At 31.0% G+C, this 18274-nt stretch overlaps 2 protein-coding genes across 3 annotated transcripts; one reads left to right on the plus strand and one right to left on the minus strand.

Moving 5' to 3' along the window:
• The first annotated feature begins 2268 nt into the window (after positions 1-2268).
• LOC130899500 (E3 ubiquitin-protein ligase SHPRH) lies at positions 2269-17773 on the plus strand. 2 transcript variants are annotated; one of them, XM_057809484.1, is made up of 17 exons: positions 2269-3544; positions 3597-3767; positions 3819-4028; positions 4244-5199; positions 5811-6006; positions 6149-6312; positions 6380-6550; positions 7279-7456; positions 7685-7950; positions 8092-8282; positions 9565-9911; positions 10014-10114; positions 10176-10361; positions 10732-10959; positions 11237-11548; positions 17124-17284; positions 17393-17773. In XM_057809484.1, the coding sequence occupies exons 1-17, from the start codon at positions 3202-3204 to the stop codon at positions 17670-17672; spliced, it is 4461 nt and encodes a 1486-aa protein (XP_057665467.1). In that variant the 5' UTR covers positions 2269-3201; the 3' UTR covers positions 17673-17773. The 2 variants fall into 2 exon arrangements, with proteins under 2 accessions (XP_057665467.1, XP_057665468.1); XM_057809485.1 differs by having other exon boundaries at positions 3022-3544; positions 3822-4028.
• LOC130899502 (zinc metalloproteinase nas-14-like) lies at positions 11566-15065 on the minus strand. The gene is made up of 4 exons (XM_057809488.1): positions 14739-15065; positions 12990-13222; positions 12699-12826; positions 11566-11776 (listed from the first exon to the last, which is right to left on the minus strand). Exons 1-4 carry the CDS (start codon positions 15017-15019, stop codon positions 11603-11605), a joined length of 816 nt encoding a protein of 271 aa, XP_057665471.1. The 5' UTR covers positions 15020-15065; the 3' UTR covers positions 11566-11602.
• Positions 17774-18274: the final 501 nt, after the last annotated feature.

Genomic DNA, 18274 nt, shown 5'->3' on the forward strand with positions numbered 1-18274 from the left:
CCGATTCGTTCAAATTATATAAAAAATGAAGGATCTTGATTTATTCACTGATCTTAGATCAGAACGAACAAATTACCTCACTTAGAACTAGATATATAAACAATAATCTCAGGAAATCTCACAAGTGAAGTTGAATGTCCGCACTTAACTCTCGTCAGACTCATCCGATTCGTTCAAATTATATAAAAAATGAAGGATCTTGATTTATTCACTGATCTTAGACCAGAACGAACAAATTACCTCACTTAGAATTAGATATATAAACAATAATCTCAGGAAATCTCACAAGTGAAGTTGAATGTCCGCACTTAACTCTCGTCAGACTCATCCGATTCGTTCAAATTATATAAAAAATGAAGGATCTTGATTTATTCACTGACCTTAGATCAGAACGAACAAATTACCTCACTTAGAACTAGATATATAAACAATAATCTCAGGAAATCTCACAAGTGAAGTTGAATGTCCGCACTTAACTCTCGTCAGACTCATCCGATTCGTTCAAATTATATAAAAAATGAAGGATCTTGATTTATTCACTGATCTTAGATCAGAACGAACAAATTACCTCACTTAGAACTAGATATATAAACAATAATCTCAGGAAATCTCACAAGTGAAGTTGAATGTCCGCACTTAACTCTCGTCAGACTCATCCGATTCGTTCAAATTATATAAAAAATGAAGGATCTTGATTTATTCACTGATCTTAGATCAGAACGAACAAATTACCTCACTTAGAACTAGATATATAAACAATAATCTCAGGAAATCTCACAAGTGAAGTTGAATGTCCGCACTTAACTCTCGTCAGACTCATCCGATTCGTTCAAATTATATAAAAAATGAAGGATCTTGATTTATTCACTGACCTTAGATCAGAACGAACAAATTACCTCACTTAGAACTAGATATATAAACAATAATCTCAGGAAATCTCACAAGTGAAGTTGAATGTCCGCACTTAACTCTCGTCAGACTCATCCGATTCGTTCAAATTATATAAAAAATGAAGGATCTTGATTTATTCACTGATCTTAGACTGAAACGAACAACTTGCATTAATTAGAGCTCCGTATGTGAAAGAAAAAACCTATAAAAACAACAGAATTGAACGGGAAAAAGAGTCATGTTTGAGTATAATTTATAAGGATGGCATAAGTTGAATGATTTTAGTGCTTAATGACAAATCTAGGCATAAATACCGTGCAGTCAAAAAAAAACATATGAAATCGGCCGGACAGACTGCTATTAGATTTTTATAATTTTTTTTAATATATAGTTGTCTACAGATATAAAATGTAAATAACACTAATCGACAAAAAAAATTTTTTGTAATAACACGAGAATGAATAGCATATTGTGATAAAATGGACCTTTACAAATACGAAAATATGAAAAAAATAATTGCCGCACGTAAGGTTTTTATGTTACATTTATAGAACCATATTCATTGGTAAAATATTTAATATTTATTAAAAAGATAATGTCAAGTATTTTTAAATCGTAATTTTGACAATATTCATAGTTTATATCCAATAAACATGCCTCAAATATCAGATGGCAATGGAGGAAATGAATTTTCAATGACATTCGTGCATCAAGAGATTTGTAGGCGTCTAGAAGTTCATCAACTAACTGTTGGTAGTTTGGATCCATATTGTTGCCAAATAATCCTCTCTCTACTCTAAAAAAATGTTCTAAGAGCCTGTCTGGTGAGCTTTTTTGCAAAATTATCATCGTCCAGCAATTTTTTTATTTGTGTCTCAATAAAAATACCTTCCTTTAATTTGGCATCACTCAACTGGAGAAAGACTACTCTAACGTATTTGAATCCATAGCTTTTACAAAGTTTTTCATCACTGTCCCATAGACAAAGAAAAGAGCATTATTTCGTAAACCCTCCCTGAAGTCCCATTAAAAATCCAAACACCTTCTGGTACCCACATATCTGCCACTTATACTTGTAGTTAATTTTGTCTAAAAGCAAGCGAATATTTTCATAAGTTTCTTTCATCTTCACATAATGAGCAACTGTTATAGACGGTTTTAAATTCCATTGTGTAATAACACTGCTTTCAAACTGTCAGGCGCCAGTCAGTGAGATTATGCTCATTATTAAGTTCCTTTATTCCATACTGTAGAATGCAGAAAATGTAGCATTTCTTTTTCTAAAAGTCATATTTTTTGTCTCTTTAATAATAAGCTTCATTCCTTAAGACGGGAAGCAAGAAGTTCGGACTGTTGTTTTGATAACACCAAAATCACGTGCTAAATCATTCAACTCACTTGAACAATCAAATGTGGCTCGCCGGAACTGGTACTTGGAGTAAAATAGTATCTTCTAAAACAATATTTTGTGGATCTAAAGGCACAATCGGTACTGGTAAATCTTCGTTATGGGGACCAGGTCGTATAGCAAACGGCAAATATGGATACTCGATCTTGTGCTTTCCTTTCTTAGAATAACCTTCAGTCTTTGTTAGACAAAAATAGCAGTTGCCAAAAAGGTTAGTAGGTTCCCACCATACCATTGGAATTGCAAAAGACTTGCTTTTCGTCCCATTCATCCACTGCACCAATGACACGTTACAACTAACACAGCACGCTTGGGGGGCCCACTGCTCGTCTTGGTCTCTAATTAAAGTACCAAAATATTTGAAATAGGCTTTTTTCACATTTTCGGAAAATGGCCTGGCTTGCGATTTCACCATAAATTCTTTACAAATTAGCAAAATTTGTCAGAAGTTTTGCAACTGCGGCGCGTTTAACTCTACATTTTCGTCTTTATAATCACTTTTTGCACTATGAACAGAGAACCACTTAGTAAGAAACTCAACAGAATACTAATTTTTAAGTTATTTTTATGTTTATTATTCCGAATAATACAGTTCAGATATTTTTTTGGGCATAAAATTTACCGATATTAACCACCCCTTTATAAAATTACATACCTGCTAATGTAAACAGGGATAATTAAGCTATTGAAAGGTATACCACCTTTAGGGCTTAATTAATACTTTTTCGATTTTTGGACAGGTATTTCCATTTTTAAAATAATTGTCTCGCCTGTGTTACGAAAATCTTGTTGGTCAGTGTAATTGTCAAAAAGTGTGGTTAATCGTTTAAAAACTAACCTTACTTAGTCTCAGAAAACTTTATTTATTGTGGTGATTTAAACGATGCATTAAGTTATTGAAAATGGGGAGGCAAAAAAATACTCCTAAAAAGAATGAAATAATAGAAGTTGATCGAAGATGCCTTGATTACATTCCTGTAGTTACGAAGAGAAAATGGAGAAATACTTCTAAAAGGGAAAAAACATATAACATTTTAGCACCTACGAACCCAAAATATTATTTAGGAAACTTGTTTGTTGGTCAAACAAATAATATATTTCCTGAAAAATATACCACAGTAAAGATTTCATTCAACTTTGCCAAAAATGATTCCGAAAATTTAGAATCCTGTGATAACATTATATTGCTTTGTGGTACTACTTCAGTTATAATTAGAAGTTGTAGCGATACAGTTTTCTTAAAAGGTACTCTTATTACTTAGAAAAAGTGGATACCTATTACATAATTTTATTTTAGACTTAGTTTCCTATGGAAAATCATTTTTCTTTGAATTTGTACCGTGCAATGAAAATGTATGGTTGAAGGTTTATTTGAGAACTTTACCACTGGAAAAGTTTTACCTAAAGCTTGGTAATTGCTTGAAGAGATTATTTTTGATGCTTTATGGTGAACGATGCTCTGCTAAATGTATGTGTTTCAATAACAAAATATATTATTCTAAATATTCAAATATTTCAGTAGATGCTATTGAAAACATAGAAAAATTCCATGGGACTAACAAAATTAAATTGATGTATTCCCAATTGATTGAAAACCGCAAATCTAATGAAAAAAATGAGAATATGGAAGCTGTTCAACATCTGCAATTAAAACCTAAACTAAGACCATATCAGGAGGAATCTGTAAGGTGGATGTTACAAAGGGAAAGAAAAAGTATTTCATATACAGGCTAGTACATATATACTCATCCCAAGAAAAGAAATATTTTTATTTTTCATTGAAAATTTTCAAAATGTACTGAATTTTTTAGATAATTATTAAATATTCTATGAAAACTGACGGTCTATGTTATACCTAAATGAAAATAAAAATTTTTCCTCTTTTGAATTTTATATCTGCAAATTAAGTGAGAGTGATAAAAAAATTTTGGTATTTTATTTCAGATGAACTGCATCCATTGTACATTCCTATAAAACTGGAGTCTGGTCTTGAAATTTACTTTGATAAATATACAGGATATGTTACTTCTGAAAAACCAGTTATTTCTACAACTAGTCGAGGAGGTATTTTAGCTGACGAAATGGGTCTAGGCAAAACAGTAGAAGTTTTAGCTTGTATATTAATGAATCCAAAGTGTCCTGATAAACTAGAAGAACTTACATGTGATTTAGAAGATATGCCAATTGTAAGAAAGACACCAAAAAAGAGAAACTGTATAATTGATTCAGACGATGAATTAAGCTCAGAAAATACATCTCTAATAAACAAATTGAAAGATACAGAAGAAAGAGTTTCAGAAAAAGAAGAGGCAATAATTCCTATAGTAAAATTACAAAGAAAAAAACGGAAAATGGTTATTGAGACCAAAAAAACAGATTACACCCATAAACCAAAACCACTGAAAATACCAAAGGATTTTGTACAGCCCGAAAGTAAAAAAAGTGCTACATTCCTAGCTCTTGATATGTGGTACAAAAACATTCTATCAGAAATCAGTACAGTTAAACCAGAGTCATATGAAGATCCCAATAAAAAATCAGTTCAATGTATTTGTGGCAGTATTTCTGAAGAAAGGATTATTAAGTGTTCTAATTGCATCAAATATCAACACATAGAATGTTTAGGATACAAAAAATCTCTTGGAAAATATATTTGTCCACAGTGTTGGATGGAGGAACCTCTAATAGAATCAAAAGCAACTCTTATAGTTACTCCTACAGCTTTAAAAACTCAATGGAAAAAAGAAATATGTAAACATATTATTGGCAACTTTAAAGTTTTGCAGTATCAAGGGTTTAGTGCTACTCCAGTATATCCCACAGAGTTGAAGGAGTACGATGTGGTATTAACTACTTACAATGTATTACAGAATGAACTTAGATTAACAGAAAATGGACAAGTAAGAATAATATTACCATTATAATAATTCATCTATATAATACTTCTTTCTTGATATTACGACTCCAGACGAGTTTTACTTAAAATCACTATTGCCCTACACCTTTGACAATCTTATACTACTATTTCCCATTGCTGGCTTCCAATCCTAGTTATATGCTGCATTGACATCCTTGCATATTTTTCTAGGTCACACTATTGATCATTTGTTCCTCAAAAATACTCATGACTATACTATCGCCTATTCTGTATTGTGACGCCTTCTTCATAACTCACCTTTCATCTACTTGGTATCCATTCCAAGAACCTCGTTAATGTATTTTCTTTTGTTAAGAATCTGAGTTTCAATGCCATAAGTTGATTTGTAAATTTTATTTTTAGCAGTTTAGATCTTAATAAAGATGGCTGTACGATTCTGACCTACTTATTTCATTTCGTTCGCTTTTATGTGACTGACTATTTTTTCTTTGCCGTAATATCTCCAATTCTGCCTTGTGTTGTTTCGACTTTTTGGGACCCAAATATTGTTCTAAAAGGAAACACATTTCAGTTTGGTTATTTCTATTTTGAATCTATGATTAGATCATTTAAGTATATTAAATTTGTTTTTAGGAATTTAATTTGAGGAAAGCAAGGAAATACTTAACTCCTGGAAGCCCTTTAACAAGATTAAAATGGTGGAGGCTATGTCTTGATGAAGCACAAACTGTAGAAACTCCAGGTCGTATGGTGTCTGCAATGGCTAGAAAAATTGAAGCTTTTTATAGGTGGGCAATTACTGGAACTCCTATTTCAAAAAATATCTCAGGTAAATTGCGTCAAATATAATAATTGAGATAAGATTTTTGTCATATCCCCATTTGGCTATCTTAAAAATTCAATGTTGCACTCCATAGCTTCTTACATTTTCATTACACAAAATTTTACCCATTTCCATTATTTTGTTTTAGATCTTCAAGGATTAATAGACTATCTTCAAATTAATCCCTATTCTGACATAACCGTTTGGAATAAGATCTTGTATGAACCTTATTTGGCAGGTAATGAACAACCGTTGCTCAATTTTTTGTCAGATGTTCTTTGGAGGACTGCAAAAAAAGATGTGACAAATCAGGTAGTAGTAATTTACTTTTAGGTATATATTCATTAGTTAATTTTTTAAATTTTGTAATGTGTTACAGATAAACATACCCCAACAAACATACTTAGAGCATTTGTTGGAGTTTTCAGCTGTTGAAAAATATTTCTACAAAAGGGAACATGAATTGATCTGTAATGATTTTTTATCTAAAGTTAGAAAGTATGACTTATCCATACATCTTGAAAGTTTGGATAAGAGTACATTGAAAAAGGTAAAGTGAATAAAATGTAAATAAGTGAATTTATTTAATAGTCAGTTTATATTGAAAAAAAGAAAACAAACTGATGTTAGATTTAATTGGTAATTGGTGGGGCAGTGACCTGTCAACATACCAACCACTAGTTCAATGTCATTTCTAGACACCTCATATTTCTAAGCTGATATGGTTATGAATATTTTGGATTGTCTTAGACTTTGAGTGTTTCCCCAATAAGACTCCAGTTGATATTAATATTAGTTGTGGCATATCTGTTCAAAACAAAATATTTTTTATTACTTTCAAATATGTATGTAGATTTGTTAGTAGAATCCCATCTCTATATTTAAGTTCCTGAGATAACCTACTTTACATTTATGTTTGCTTTGAAAAATTTTCAAAATCTCCAATTAAAATTCTGTGATGCTCATTTATCTACTTTTCAATTATTTTTTGAAACCTTTAAACATTTTTTTGGGGCAAAAGAATTTCCAAAATCATCTAATTGATTCATATTCCATAAAGTTCTTATTTATAAAAAGGTCAAATCCTATTAATTTCGAAGAAAACCGTGAAACATAGGAGATGAGGTTTGATCGTTTTTTATAGTATGATTTTGTTTCTGCTGCAGTTAGATTTTTCATGTGTATCCTATACATTTGGAATCTTTCTCAGTTGTATTGTTTTAAAATATTCTCATATTATTGAATTAACGATTATAATGTAGATCTGAACTTTTTAAGTTATTAGCACCTTTATTAACGTTAAGACATGCTTGTACACATCCAAATACTGTACGAGGAAGATATTTAGCCACAAAAAAACAAGTTACATCGATGAAGGACCTTTTAAATGCACTTATTTTAAAAAATACGAATGATAGTGAAGATTGTCTGAGGTTGATCATCTCAGCCTATAACGGTAAGCATTTTAATTATGCTTATATACTTTCATTTTTTGTTTAAATTGTTCCAAGTGTTCCATTATACTTGTCTATTATATACCAAGAAATGGGGCAATTTACCAGTTAAATTAGCCAGTGGTATGTTTTGAAATGATGTTATATTGAAGCCAACTTTGGGAATTTATTCACTATAGAGGGGTCTGCCTTTTAACATTTGAAATCATTGTCTGTTTATATAATTATAGGTTTAGCTGGAATCCACATTTTGGAAAACTCCCATCAAGAAGCTATCAACAATTATAGACAAGTGCTTCAATTAGTAGCCAGATTTTCTGGTGATAAATGTGAAGCAAAATTAACAATTGATAAACCACAAGTTATACATACTTTGTATAATTTAGCAGAAATAATAAGTATTTATCCTCCCGAACAACCAACTTTAAGGGATGAAAACTTGAAAACTGATTGTATTGAATTGGAAAGAAAGTATATGGAAAAGTTTATCAGTGATGTAAGTATTAATTTAAAAATATAACGTCTTGTTATGTATTTTATTTCAAAATTCGGGATACTTTCTACCTTCTCTATTCAGTTTCATTTAGGTTTATTAAAAGTACAAGACAGGATTATTAAAAAAATGTTTTTTTTTCAGTCTACCAGTGCTTTTGAGAGCTTCAGTGCCATTATGTTGGAAATAGAAAAAATGCAAAACCAGTTTTCTCTGAAAGATGGTCAGTGGTATTCAGATGGTTTGGATTGGCTATTTTTGAATGGTCATTATAATGAACTTCTTAATAAAATCCACATGGCATGTGAAAATGCGGGTGTGCCGAATAATTTGAGGTTGGTTTTTCATCTATCAATACTTGCAGATTTTTTATTTATTTTTATTCAATTCTCTTAGCCAGTTCACGGTGACGTGTATGGCTGTTTGATTGATGGTCATAACATATACTTTTTCTCTCATTACCTTTCTATCTTTTTCCTCTTTTACTCCTTCCCATTTTATCTCAGCAGCTTTTATAGCATTTTAATTTCTTATTACTTAAATCTTATACTTTTTTATAAACTTTTGTTAATAAATGATCTTAATTACAAATCTCTTTAAATTATTAATGGATTTGTCAGTAAATAATTTTTTTATCAAACAGTCAGAAATATTTATTGAAAAATCCATTAATAATTAGAAGAGACCTAAAATTAAGACCATTTACAACAAAAATATCAACATTATGATTGACTCGTAAATCTATTTGACTAGGAAAAGCATGATTAAACTTAGGTGGGATTAACTTTAGAAGAATAAATTTTTTTCCAACGCTAACTCTGTACGTTCCGACTACGACTTAGTTTTTTTATTGAATGAAATACTAATTTTTATTATTATTATTATATAAAAGAAAACTTTTAAAAGAATTAGTAACAAAATACACACATAGAGTTAATAAAAAAGATTACAGTTTTTGAAAAAACTATGAATCAAAACATTTGAGACATATATCAAGTTCGTGTTCACCACACAATGATTTAGTGCATTTGTGGCAACTACTTTTCCTCATTTTTAGTTTTTCTAACGAGCATATGGCACAAATTTTGCTTGTTTTAACTATATGATAACCTGCAGCTTTTATATCTTCAGTCTCAAGTATAAACTCGATCTTCCACTTCAAAATCTGTCTAATCGAATCCCGAAGGATAATTTGAAGTAGTATAAAATATCTTCTTTGATGGCTTCATTGCTGCAGAAAATGTGAGAATCCCAATAAGAGCTCCAACTTCTATTCTATATCTGTTGATCTCTGAGTGGCAGATATTTCTCAGATTTTAATGCAATTTCATCATTTACCAAATCATCTGTTATATAAGACGAAAAGCAACACCAAATCTAATTAATTTTTGCACTCGCGTGAAGCTCCAGATCTATTGTGCACAATGTTTCTTGAGACTTTCCGAGTAGTATGGTACTCGATGGTGTAACGGTAAATGTTTTTAATACAATAAATTCTCATTCTCTTTTTTGTGAACCAGACTTGTACCTCCATGCTCTTAGTTTGATATTGATCAATATTTTTCCCAATATTATATGTTATTTGAATACTGATATACTTTCATTATTTTTGCGCAGGAATAATGATGAAAGGCAGCTACTTCGATCAATGTGTGTATGGGATGACGAAATATTTGAATTGAGATCTAAATTATTTGAAGCTGTTGAACTTCTGTATGATAACCATCCGGAAAGTGTCCATAAAATAATTATCAAACAAGATCTTGTAACGCAAGCTATGAATTGTCATTTGAGGCCCCAGAAAAAAAGCAGACAAGCAAACAAGTGTTCGGTGTGTGTAGCCAACGATCATTTGAAGAAATATGAAATAAAGTTGTTTTGTATGACTAAAAGGGAGAAAACATTTGAAGAAATGTCGCTGGTAGGCAGTTGGAAACCTACGTTGCAAGAGTTGGTATTTAGAGGTGTGTAATGTCAGATTTTTCAGACGATTTATTTTCTTTATGACTTTGATAAACTAGTTTTTAAATTATCAGTTTTTTATGAAATTTTTATTTCTGTTTTAGCTATTCATAGTGCCTTAAGATCAAAACATGCCAAGACAGAATATGTTAAAGATGGAGAACTTCATATTAACATAATAGAAAATTTGAAAAAGGAATTTAAAGTAACTTTTAATCATGAATATATTTTTATTGTATAAAATTCATACTAAATTCGATTTCTAGGAGTTGAGAAGACTTTGGACGTTTCTTGATCAGCAAATTTGCGCTAGAGATGAATTAGATATATGCAAAGTTAGATTACAATTAAAAACAGATACGGAAATACAGAAAACTGATAAAACATTGAAAAACCTAACGTATGAGTTAGAAAACAAAAATGAAACTATAAATTTGCTAAGTGTCCATGAAGTAAGTTTCACTCCATAAACTATCTGTTTAGATGTCATCAGAAATCTGACTTCATCAATGTTAATAAGGAAAGAAAAGTTCTTCCATCTAAGTGTGCCATCTTTTAATACTATTTAGTACCATATTTGATGCTAAAACAACACTTTCTGAATTGCACTTTGACAACCAAGTTATCATCTTCAGAATCTGATGCTAAACAATTTGACCATCTGTTTCTGAAGACTATAACTTTGTTACTAAAACTCTTTCAAACAGCGTGTTCAGTTTTAATATAGCCAATAGTTGCAAAAATTCAAATTGAGTCAAAATTTCATATTTGATTTGACATTAATAGCTTATCAGATGTACTGCATAAATTTTTTTTTATTAGTTGGATTATCAAATGTCTTTATTGGAAAATGAAGTTAGACAAAACACAGCAAAACTGGAAAAGCTGCTAGGTACTCAGAGCTATCTAGAAACATTAAGAAAACAACAGTATGAAGGTCAAAGTCCGGACCCTTGTCCGATTTGTAAAAATACACTTGAACAGCACTGGAGTATATTATTGTGCGGTCATAGCTACTGTTTAGAATGTATACAGGTACTTTTGGAGCAGGTAAGATTTTTTTCAATCTTCTCATTACGTTGGCAATTGGCACTACAGCTTGATGTGAGCCTTGGCTTCAACAACGTTCCCCATCCTCTCACATTCATTATTTTTTCTTTCAATGTGGTCAAATCATTTCAACATCTGGGCTTTAATAATGAATCAAAAGACGTTTTCATTGCCTAGTATTTCATCGAGTTCTCTATTATTTCGGATTCTTTCGGTGTTTCAAGACTTCCTCTTAATCAAAATTAATACATTTTTCAGTTGATTGGTTTTATTTCAGACCGCCGGTGACCACATACAATGTTCAGTATGTAGAAATAAACAAAAATATCAAGAAATTTCTTACATTAAAGCTGGGACTACTGTAACAGATGACGATTGTAAAAAAATTAAGGGTAATTATTCCACGAAAATAGAGGGTGTCATAAAAGTGTTACTGGATTTAAAAAGAGACGATACTGATGTTAAAGTTTTGCTATTTTCTTCTTGGTTTACTGTGTTGAAGTGTTTGAAAGAGGCGTTGATTAAGAACAACATTTCCTGTGAGTTAGCGAATACCGGTACTTTGGATGTTAAAATTACAAATTTCAAGGTAAGTAAACACAAGTGTCCAAAGTTATTTCTATTCGAATTAATAATTTTCTTGTTAGTAAATACTATTATTTGATATTGGTATTGGTGTCTTAGCGTACAAAAAGTCTTCACTTAAGTGGAATTGCTCGCTTTTCTCTGGACACAATTTGACATTGATTTTTGCAATATCTCCTTTACTAAATCCTGCTCTTTGTCCCATTCTCTCTTGGAATTCTATGTAATTATCCTAGAATTGAAAAAAAATAAAGGTGATAAAAGCTTCTGTAGCTACTAAAACTAATAATTTCAAGCTTTAGAGGTGGAGGGGTAGATAGTTACATCAATACTTATTTCAGTAACAATTAGGTAACATTTAATTCTTTTGCGTGCTTAAGGGCAATCGGACAAAGTGATTTCATCAGAAAAGATGGAACTGTCCCATTCAGTAATTACTAAAACCAATTTTTGGTAAATATCTACAGTGTAACCTCATAGTTTATTGTGCTTCTTATCAGAGTTATTTTCTACATCTACAACTTCTAAAAAACTCCAATGTCTGTGCTGGAGGTGAATAGGAGTTACTTCCTCCTCCTACCCAACAGAATTTACTCATCACAATTTCTCATTGCCCTGACCTCATCAGGTGTTTTGGGAAGCATCTCCAGAGTCCCTCAACTTTCTAAACTGTTATAGAAGTGCTCTCCTATACCAATGAAAGGTTCTGGGTTAACAAAAGGTGTTCATGTTCCTTTTCTGGTAGTTTTATCGATTTATGTATGACTCGGAACCAGCGCCAGCTTATGTGGTGGTTTTTTAACCATCTGTTTACCATTCAGCTATATTTCTGTTGAAAGTGGGGATAATGTATTACCTTCTCCTGTCTTTGTTCATAACTAGCACAGTGGGAAAGTTTTTTACCATGTTTAGTTTTTCGAAATCGTATGGGGAAGATTTGCTACTTGATTGGGAAGAACCAGGCTCCCTGATTTTTGATATCGACATAATTCAGAAGAATGTCAATAAACAAATGAAATGATACAATTAATAAGTACGAAAAATAGAAAGCAGCTGATTGATGGAATTAAATGTATAAAAACATCTACTGGTTTGGTGCATAATTCTACTGTTGTGATGCATCTACCAAATCATCGGATTCTACTTTTTCTTACCTTGGCTTCGATGGTAGGTGCATCCTTCGATTGAAAGGCCCATGGAGAATAATGAAGTACAGAATCAAAATCGTATGGTAGACCTAATGTGTCGTATTCTGTTAATATTTCAAATTGGTCTTCATAACCTATGAATTTAAATGATTTATATTTAAAACAAATGAGCTACTTATCTTTTTCGCATATAATATGAAATTCATAGTTCTAAATTTTAGACTTGAACTAGTTATTTCATAATATCAGAACCATTTTTACCCATAGTATATAAATAATAAAATTTGGGATCATTACCATTTTGGATATTTTCTGTAAGTATGTTAATGTATTCCTCTCTGTCGGGTCTCATATGTTCATGTGCGAATCCCATTGCATGCATAAATTCATGTAATGTGGTACCAACTCTGAGCAAACAATCAGGAGCTAATTCAATCAGCACAAATTCATTTTTAGAGGTTGTACTACATTCACTCGAGTTGCCACTAATAAATAAATATTCTTGGTCCGAATCAGTTCTGGATCTGAAACTAAGAAGAAAACTTTTGATAACTTTCTTGTTCAAAACAGATTAATAGTACAACCTGAACAAAATACAACTTATTCCTTAAATAATAACAGTCCTTGTAATTAAAAATTATCTACATAACTCACTCTTTTAGCTGTGTGGTCCTGATGAAAATACAATAGTCACATGAGAAACCCTCAAAACAGTCCATCATTTTCTAGCAATTAAATCAACAATAATTTCAAAAATGAACTAAATTATACAGAATTTCATAGAAATCTCAGGAGAGTTCTTAGACGCTTAACCGTAACTTAAGTACACTTCAAGACCGATATAGTTTTGGTAATTAAAACCTTAGTGTCTTCTCTAAGGTACGATAAAAACTGCTTGGTTTATCCACGATCATGGAGAATATCAATCAGGTGATTCATTCGCCTTTAACCATCCATTATAGCATTTTTAACTTCATGAGGAATTAAATGTTCAAATTAAGACCCAAAAAAAAATACAGATGTCAAGGTTACTTAAGAGTCCTGTTTTAGGGATCTGACTTTGATAGCCAGTTAAGGGAAAACATATCTTAACTAAATGAGTGTCCAAAACCACCTTTTGTTAACGTCGAGACTAAAATATATTTTAAATTAACAAAAATGGACAAGGAATAATATAATATATTCCTATATAATATATTATTATTATTCCAAGGAATAATAATAATATATATAAAATAATAATATTTCCAATGTGTGGAAACCACCGAGTCTAAAAATTTCACATATAACTGTACACATTGAACGTTTAAGTATCATAATAAAATCAGGTCATCTAAAGATTCTAGTATGATGGAGACAGACATCCCATTCGAATTGGTAATAATCAACGTTTGCCAATCATGGGCTAACTCGAAATGCATTTCTCTGGTAAACATTTGTTTATGTTGGAAACACAAGTCTCCATGCCACAAGGAAGAGCACTCACTGTTTGTCGAGCAGAATTGCTGTTAGCAAAGCCGCAACGAGTGTTTCCACCACAAAGGAAAAAATTCTTGGAAACAAGATCAAAAAGGAATATTAACGAAGCGATAAATGCCAAGTGCAACCTTTAATAAAAAGGCATCATGGTAAAGTTGGATATTACCTCGCACAATTTCTATCTGGAAATGGGTATTTTTCGCGTTACCTGCTCAAGACGGGCAAGGGGAATTGGCCCAATTGCTCAATGCTGCAATGGAGTGGAAGATGATGTTCTGCATATGTTTTTCTACCGTGAACGATGGAAGGTGAATAGAGAGGAGTTGCACATCTGCGGACACTATCATGATGAAGATGATACAATCTGGTTTCACAATACAATCAGGGCGTCTGCTTATCCAGGCAACGTTTTAAGCGAAAGAAAGGGGGTTGGTCTTTGGAAGAAGAGGTGGAGTTTTTACATGGTAGGTGAAGTGATAAACTTACGAGTCCAACACTTTGTGGGTAATAAACTTCATCCACCAGAAAAAAAAAATAAAATATTTTAAAATATAAATGGTGCTTTACCGTATACAAGTGTACTGTTTGAATATATCCATCGCTGATTTTATTGTATATTCATCTTCTTCATTTTCTAAATTTTCAAGTTCGTATGGAATTGCTTCTCCCATTTCTAATGTTCTTAACTTTTCATGGATTTCGTTTTTGTCGAGGACTATATATTCTTCCTTAACCGGTAGAAGTTGTCGAAATTCGATTTTTAATAACCTATCATCATTGGGAATGCGCGAAATAACTTCACTAGATATTGTGAAAAAGAAAAAAATTCCCAGTAGTTTTCTAAACATCGCGAAAAAAATTCTCCTAATCCAAATATTGCTTTTTATTGATAAATTTTTATGAGATATGAAAGTTTTATGTTCCAATTGTGAAAAAAATTAATTTGATTTATACAATTTGTGATTGCACCACAATAAAATGTTGTCAATTAATAAAAAGGGATTCGTGGGTATTTGTTGCAGTATCACGAAAAAAATTTTGTAAAAAAGATGGCGCATGGTACATATTATGACAAAATATGAAATTTTTTTATTTGTATAAAAAAATTTTCCAAATATGAATTAGGTACATGGAAGGATCAACTGTTCATAATGGAAAATTATTTTTATTAATACTAAAAAAATTGATACAGTTTGTCCTAACAAGTTGTTTACAAATTAACAAATTTGTAAGTAACACTATACAACCATGTAAAAATAAAAAGGTGTACAAAATGGAATACAGGAGAGTTATTAAATAAGAAAGAATAGAATACGTGGAGAAAATAGAGGATATTTTAAATCCACACGAAATGAAAATTTAGAGGAAGAATGGAAAAAAAATATTTAAAAATATCTACAGAAAGTAACAAAGAAACAATTATGAAAATAATAAAGAGGATCAACAAAAGAGTAGTACAATGAGAAACGCCATTAAGATATAAAAATAAACGGGTGTTAAGATTGAGATTAAAAATGAGAATAACCCAAATTGGAAAAAAATTCAAAAAAGCAAGAAAAATACAATAAAACAATTGGAAAAACAAAAAGACAGTGGATGACAAAATAAATAAAATAATAAAATAAAATAAATTACAAAAACAAGACATAAGAGGAATTGAAAATAAAAGTGGAGAGTGGCAGAAGAGGAAAACTAGTTTAAAGATTAGATTACTCACACATAATAAATATGCCACATATCTATATCTATCTCACCTAAAAGTGAGATTGATATATTTAGAAATGTTTTGATCGAATATGATTAAAAAACACTCAATTGCTTAGAAGGAGATGGTAGATACGTTTTATAATAATTTATTTATATATTTCCGATGAAACTTTTAGTTGGATTTTACTATTATTCTTTGTAGAAAGTTTTGCATCACATTATGATTAATAATCATAAATTGAATTTGTAAAATATTTAGTTGATTACAAGTTAAATTCAATTCAAAATTCGAATCCAGGTTAATTCAAAGGATTAGTGGTCGATTTAAACGCATTCATTCTTATATATTTTCACATCTAATCATATGCAGTTTTCATAGACTGTTTTCTTAATTTAACTAAAAAATAAACAAATTTATACAAAAAAATTATTTTTGATGATCGATAGAATTTAAGTTCAGGGTACGTATAGCAACAATTTCGCCATCCTGTAAACATTGCCGTACCGAACCTACAGTATATGGACGGGCATTGTCCTGCATTAGTATGAAGCTTTAGCCGATGAAGCTGGAATTTATCCCTATATATTGGTTCGCCGTTAATCCTCCTGTTCCACCTCCAGCTTCGATAAAGACCAATTCGGTTTTTGATTCAATTGGAATGGCTTCCCTAACCATCCAGGAAAATTCTCCAAAAGCCACAGTTTCTTTTATGCAACACTGTTGATTCGTTCTCTTATATCCCTACCATGCAGACACACTCTGCTTCCATGTGCTGCTGCTTTGCCCTTTTTGGCTCAAACTTAGCTGCCTTAAGTCTTGTTGAACTTATATACCAGTGAGGGATTCACAGCGATGGGAATCGTTCATCTATCAAGGATGTGCACGAATCTCTTGCTAACGACGTTAAACTCTGGAAACAGCAAACTAACTCATGTTATGCCACTCTGGCCTTAACCTAATAGGGTGACCGCTAGAGCAGCTTTATCACTTGTGTCCATTTTAAAGTAGAATTCTCATTTGTTGATGATGGAGATGTATATAAAATTACCTAGTTTTTACTATTATTCTTAATTACATTATAGAGTATTGTGATCTCTGTATAAAATAGTCAAATCGTGAACCAAAAAAGTCTGAATAGTGTGTTATCAGTAACAAGTTCCTCCAATAATGAATCAAAAATACTTTTGATCATGAAAATTTATATTAAAAAAGTCGTCCTGGTATATATTTTTGTTTTTTTATAGGATCCGTTAAAAAAAATCATGGTACTACTTTTACCAGTTAATTTAGGTTCTAAAGGTCTAAATTTAATTGAAGCTACTCATGTTATTTTAGTAGAACCCCTATTGAATCCTGCAGATGAACTCCAAGCCATAGGAAGAATTAATCGAATTGGACAAACAAAGTAGGTTAAAAAAAATACCTAATCTCATTTTTTTCCAATCTTCATGGGATTGTTCCAATTTATAATTTCCTATAATTCATATTAAATATTTTTCTTCTTAATTTGTAGAAAAACATATGTTCACAAATTTCTCATAAAAAACACCATCGAGGAAAATATTCATCAAGCTACAACATCAAATGCGGAAAAATGGGAAAAAAGTTCAGTGACGTTAAGACATTTAGTGGATCTTTTTAATACTACCGACCTGAACGATGAAACGATAGAGGATACGCAAATGACAGAAGTAACTTTAGAACATTCTACTGAAAATTCGATAGATTCGACTTTGGAATCTGCGGAGGAGGATGAAATAGAAGAAAATGATAATACAGTAGTCTTTGCATAAAATAGTGTCGAAAATAATGTTATAGATAATGTAGAATGCAGTAAGGTGATGTCTGTGGATCTCAATTTAAGTTAAGAAATATTTTTTCATATCTTCAAAAATGAAGTTTTATTGTACTTATGATAATTTAAATTAGGTAGCAGTATTTATTAAAAGTTTTAATAAAAAATATCTGATTTTTATATAATGATCCTTTTGATCTATCAAATATTCTCAATTTATTGCTTTTTTCTAAAATAAGTGAAATATGAGAATGAAACAGAATGTATGTACCAAAACAATTTTTTCGAGCCAAAAAAAAACTATCAAAAATCCACAATATTAAATTTTATCAAAATTTTATATGTTTCAGTATATAAAATAATATTATTATTTATCTTCTTCGCTTTCCAATCTACTTTTCGGAGTCAGATGAGAGTTTCTATATGTATCATATTCTTATAGTGTATTTTCCATATCAATTCCTCTAATTTCTTCTCTTTTTGTTCCCTGCTCTTTTATTTGATTTATTAATTTCTCTCTTGGTCTCACCTTCTCTTTCTCTTTGTTCTCAGTTTTTTTATTTGATCTTTTCATACCTCCTTTGATTTCTCCTCCCAATT

Source organism: Diorhabda carinulata, chromosome 11 (genome assembly GCF_026250575.1).
Source record: "Diorhabda carinulata isolate Delta chromosome 11, icDioCari1.1, whole genome shotgun sequence".
Taxonomy (NCBI): domain Eukaryota; kingdom Metazoa; phylum Arthropoda; class Insecta; order Coleoptera; family Chrysomelidae; genus Diorhabda; species Diorhabda carinulata.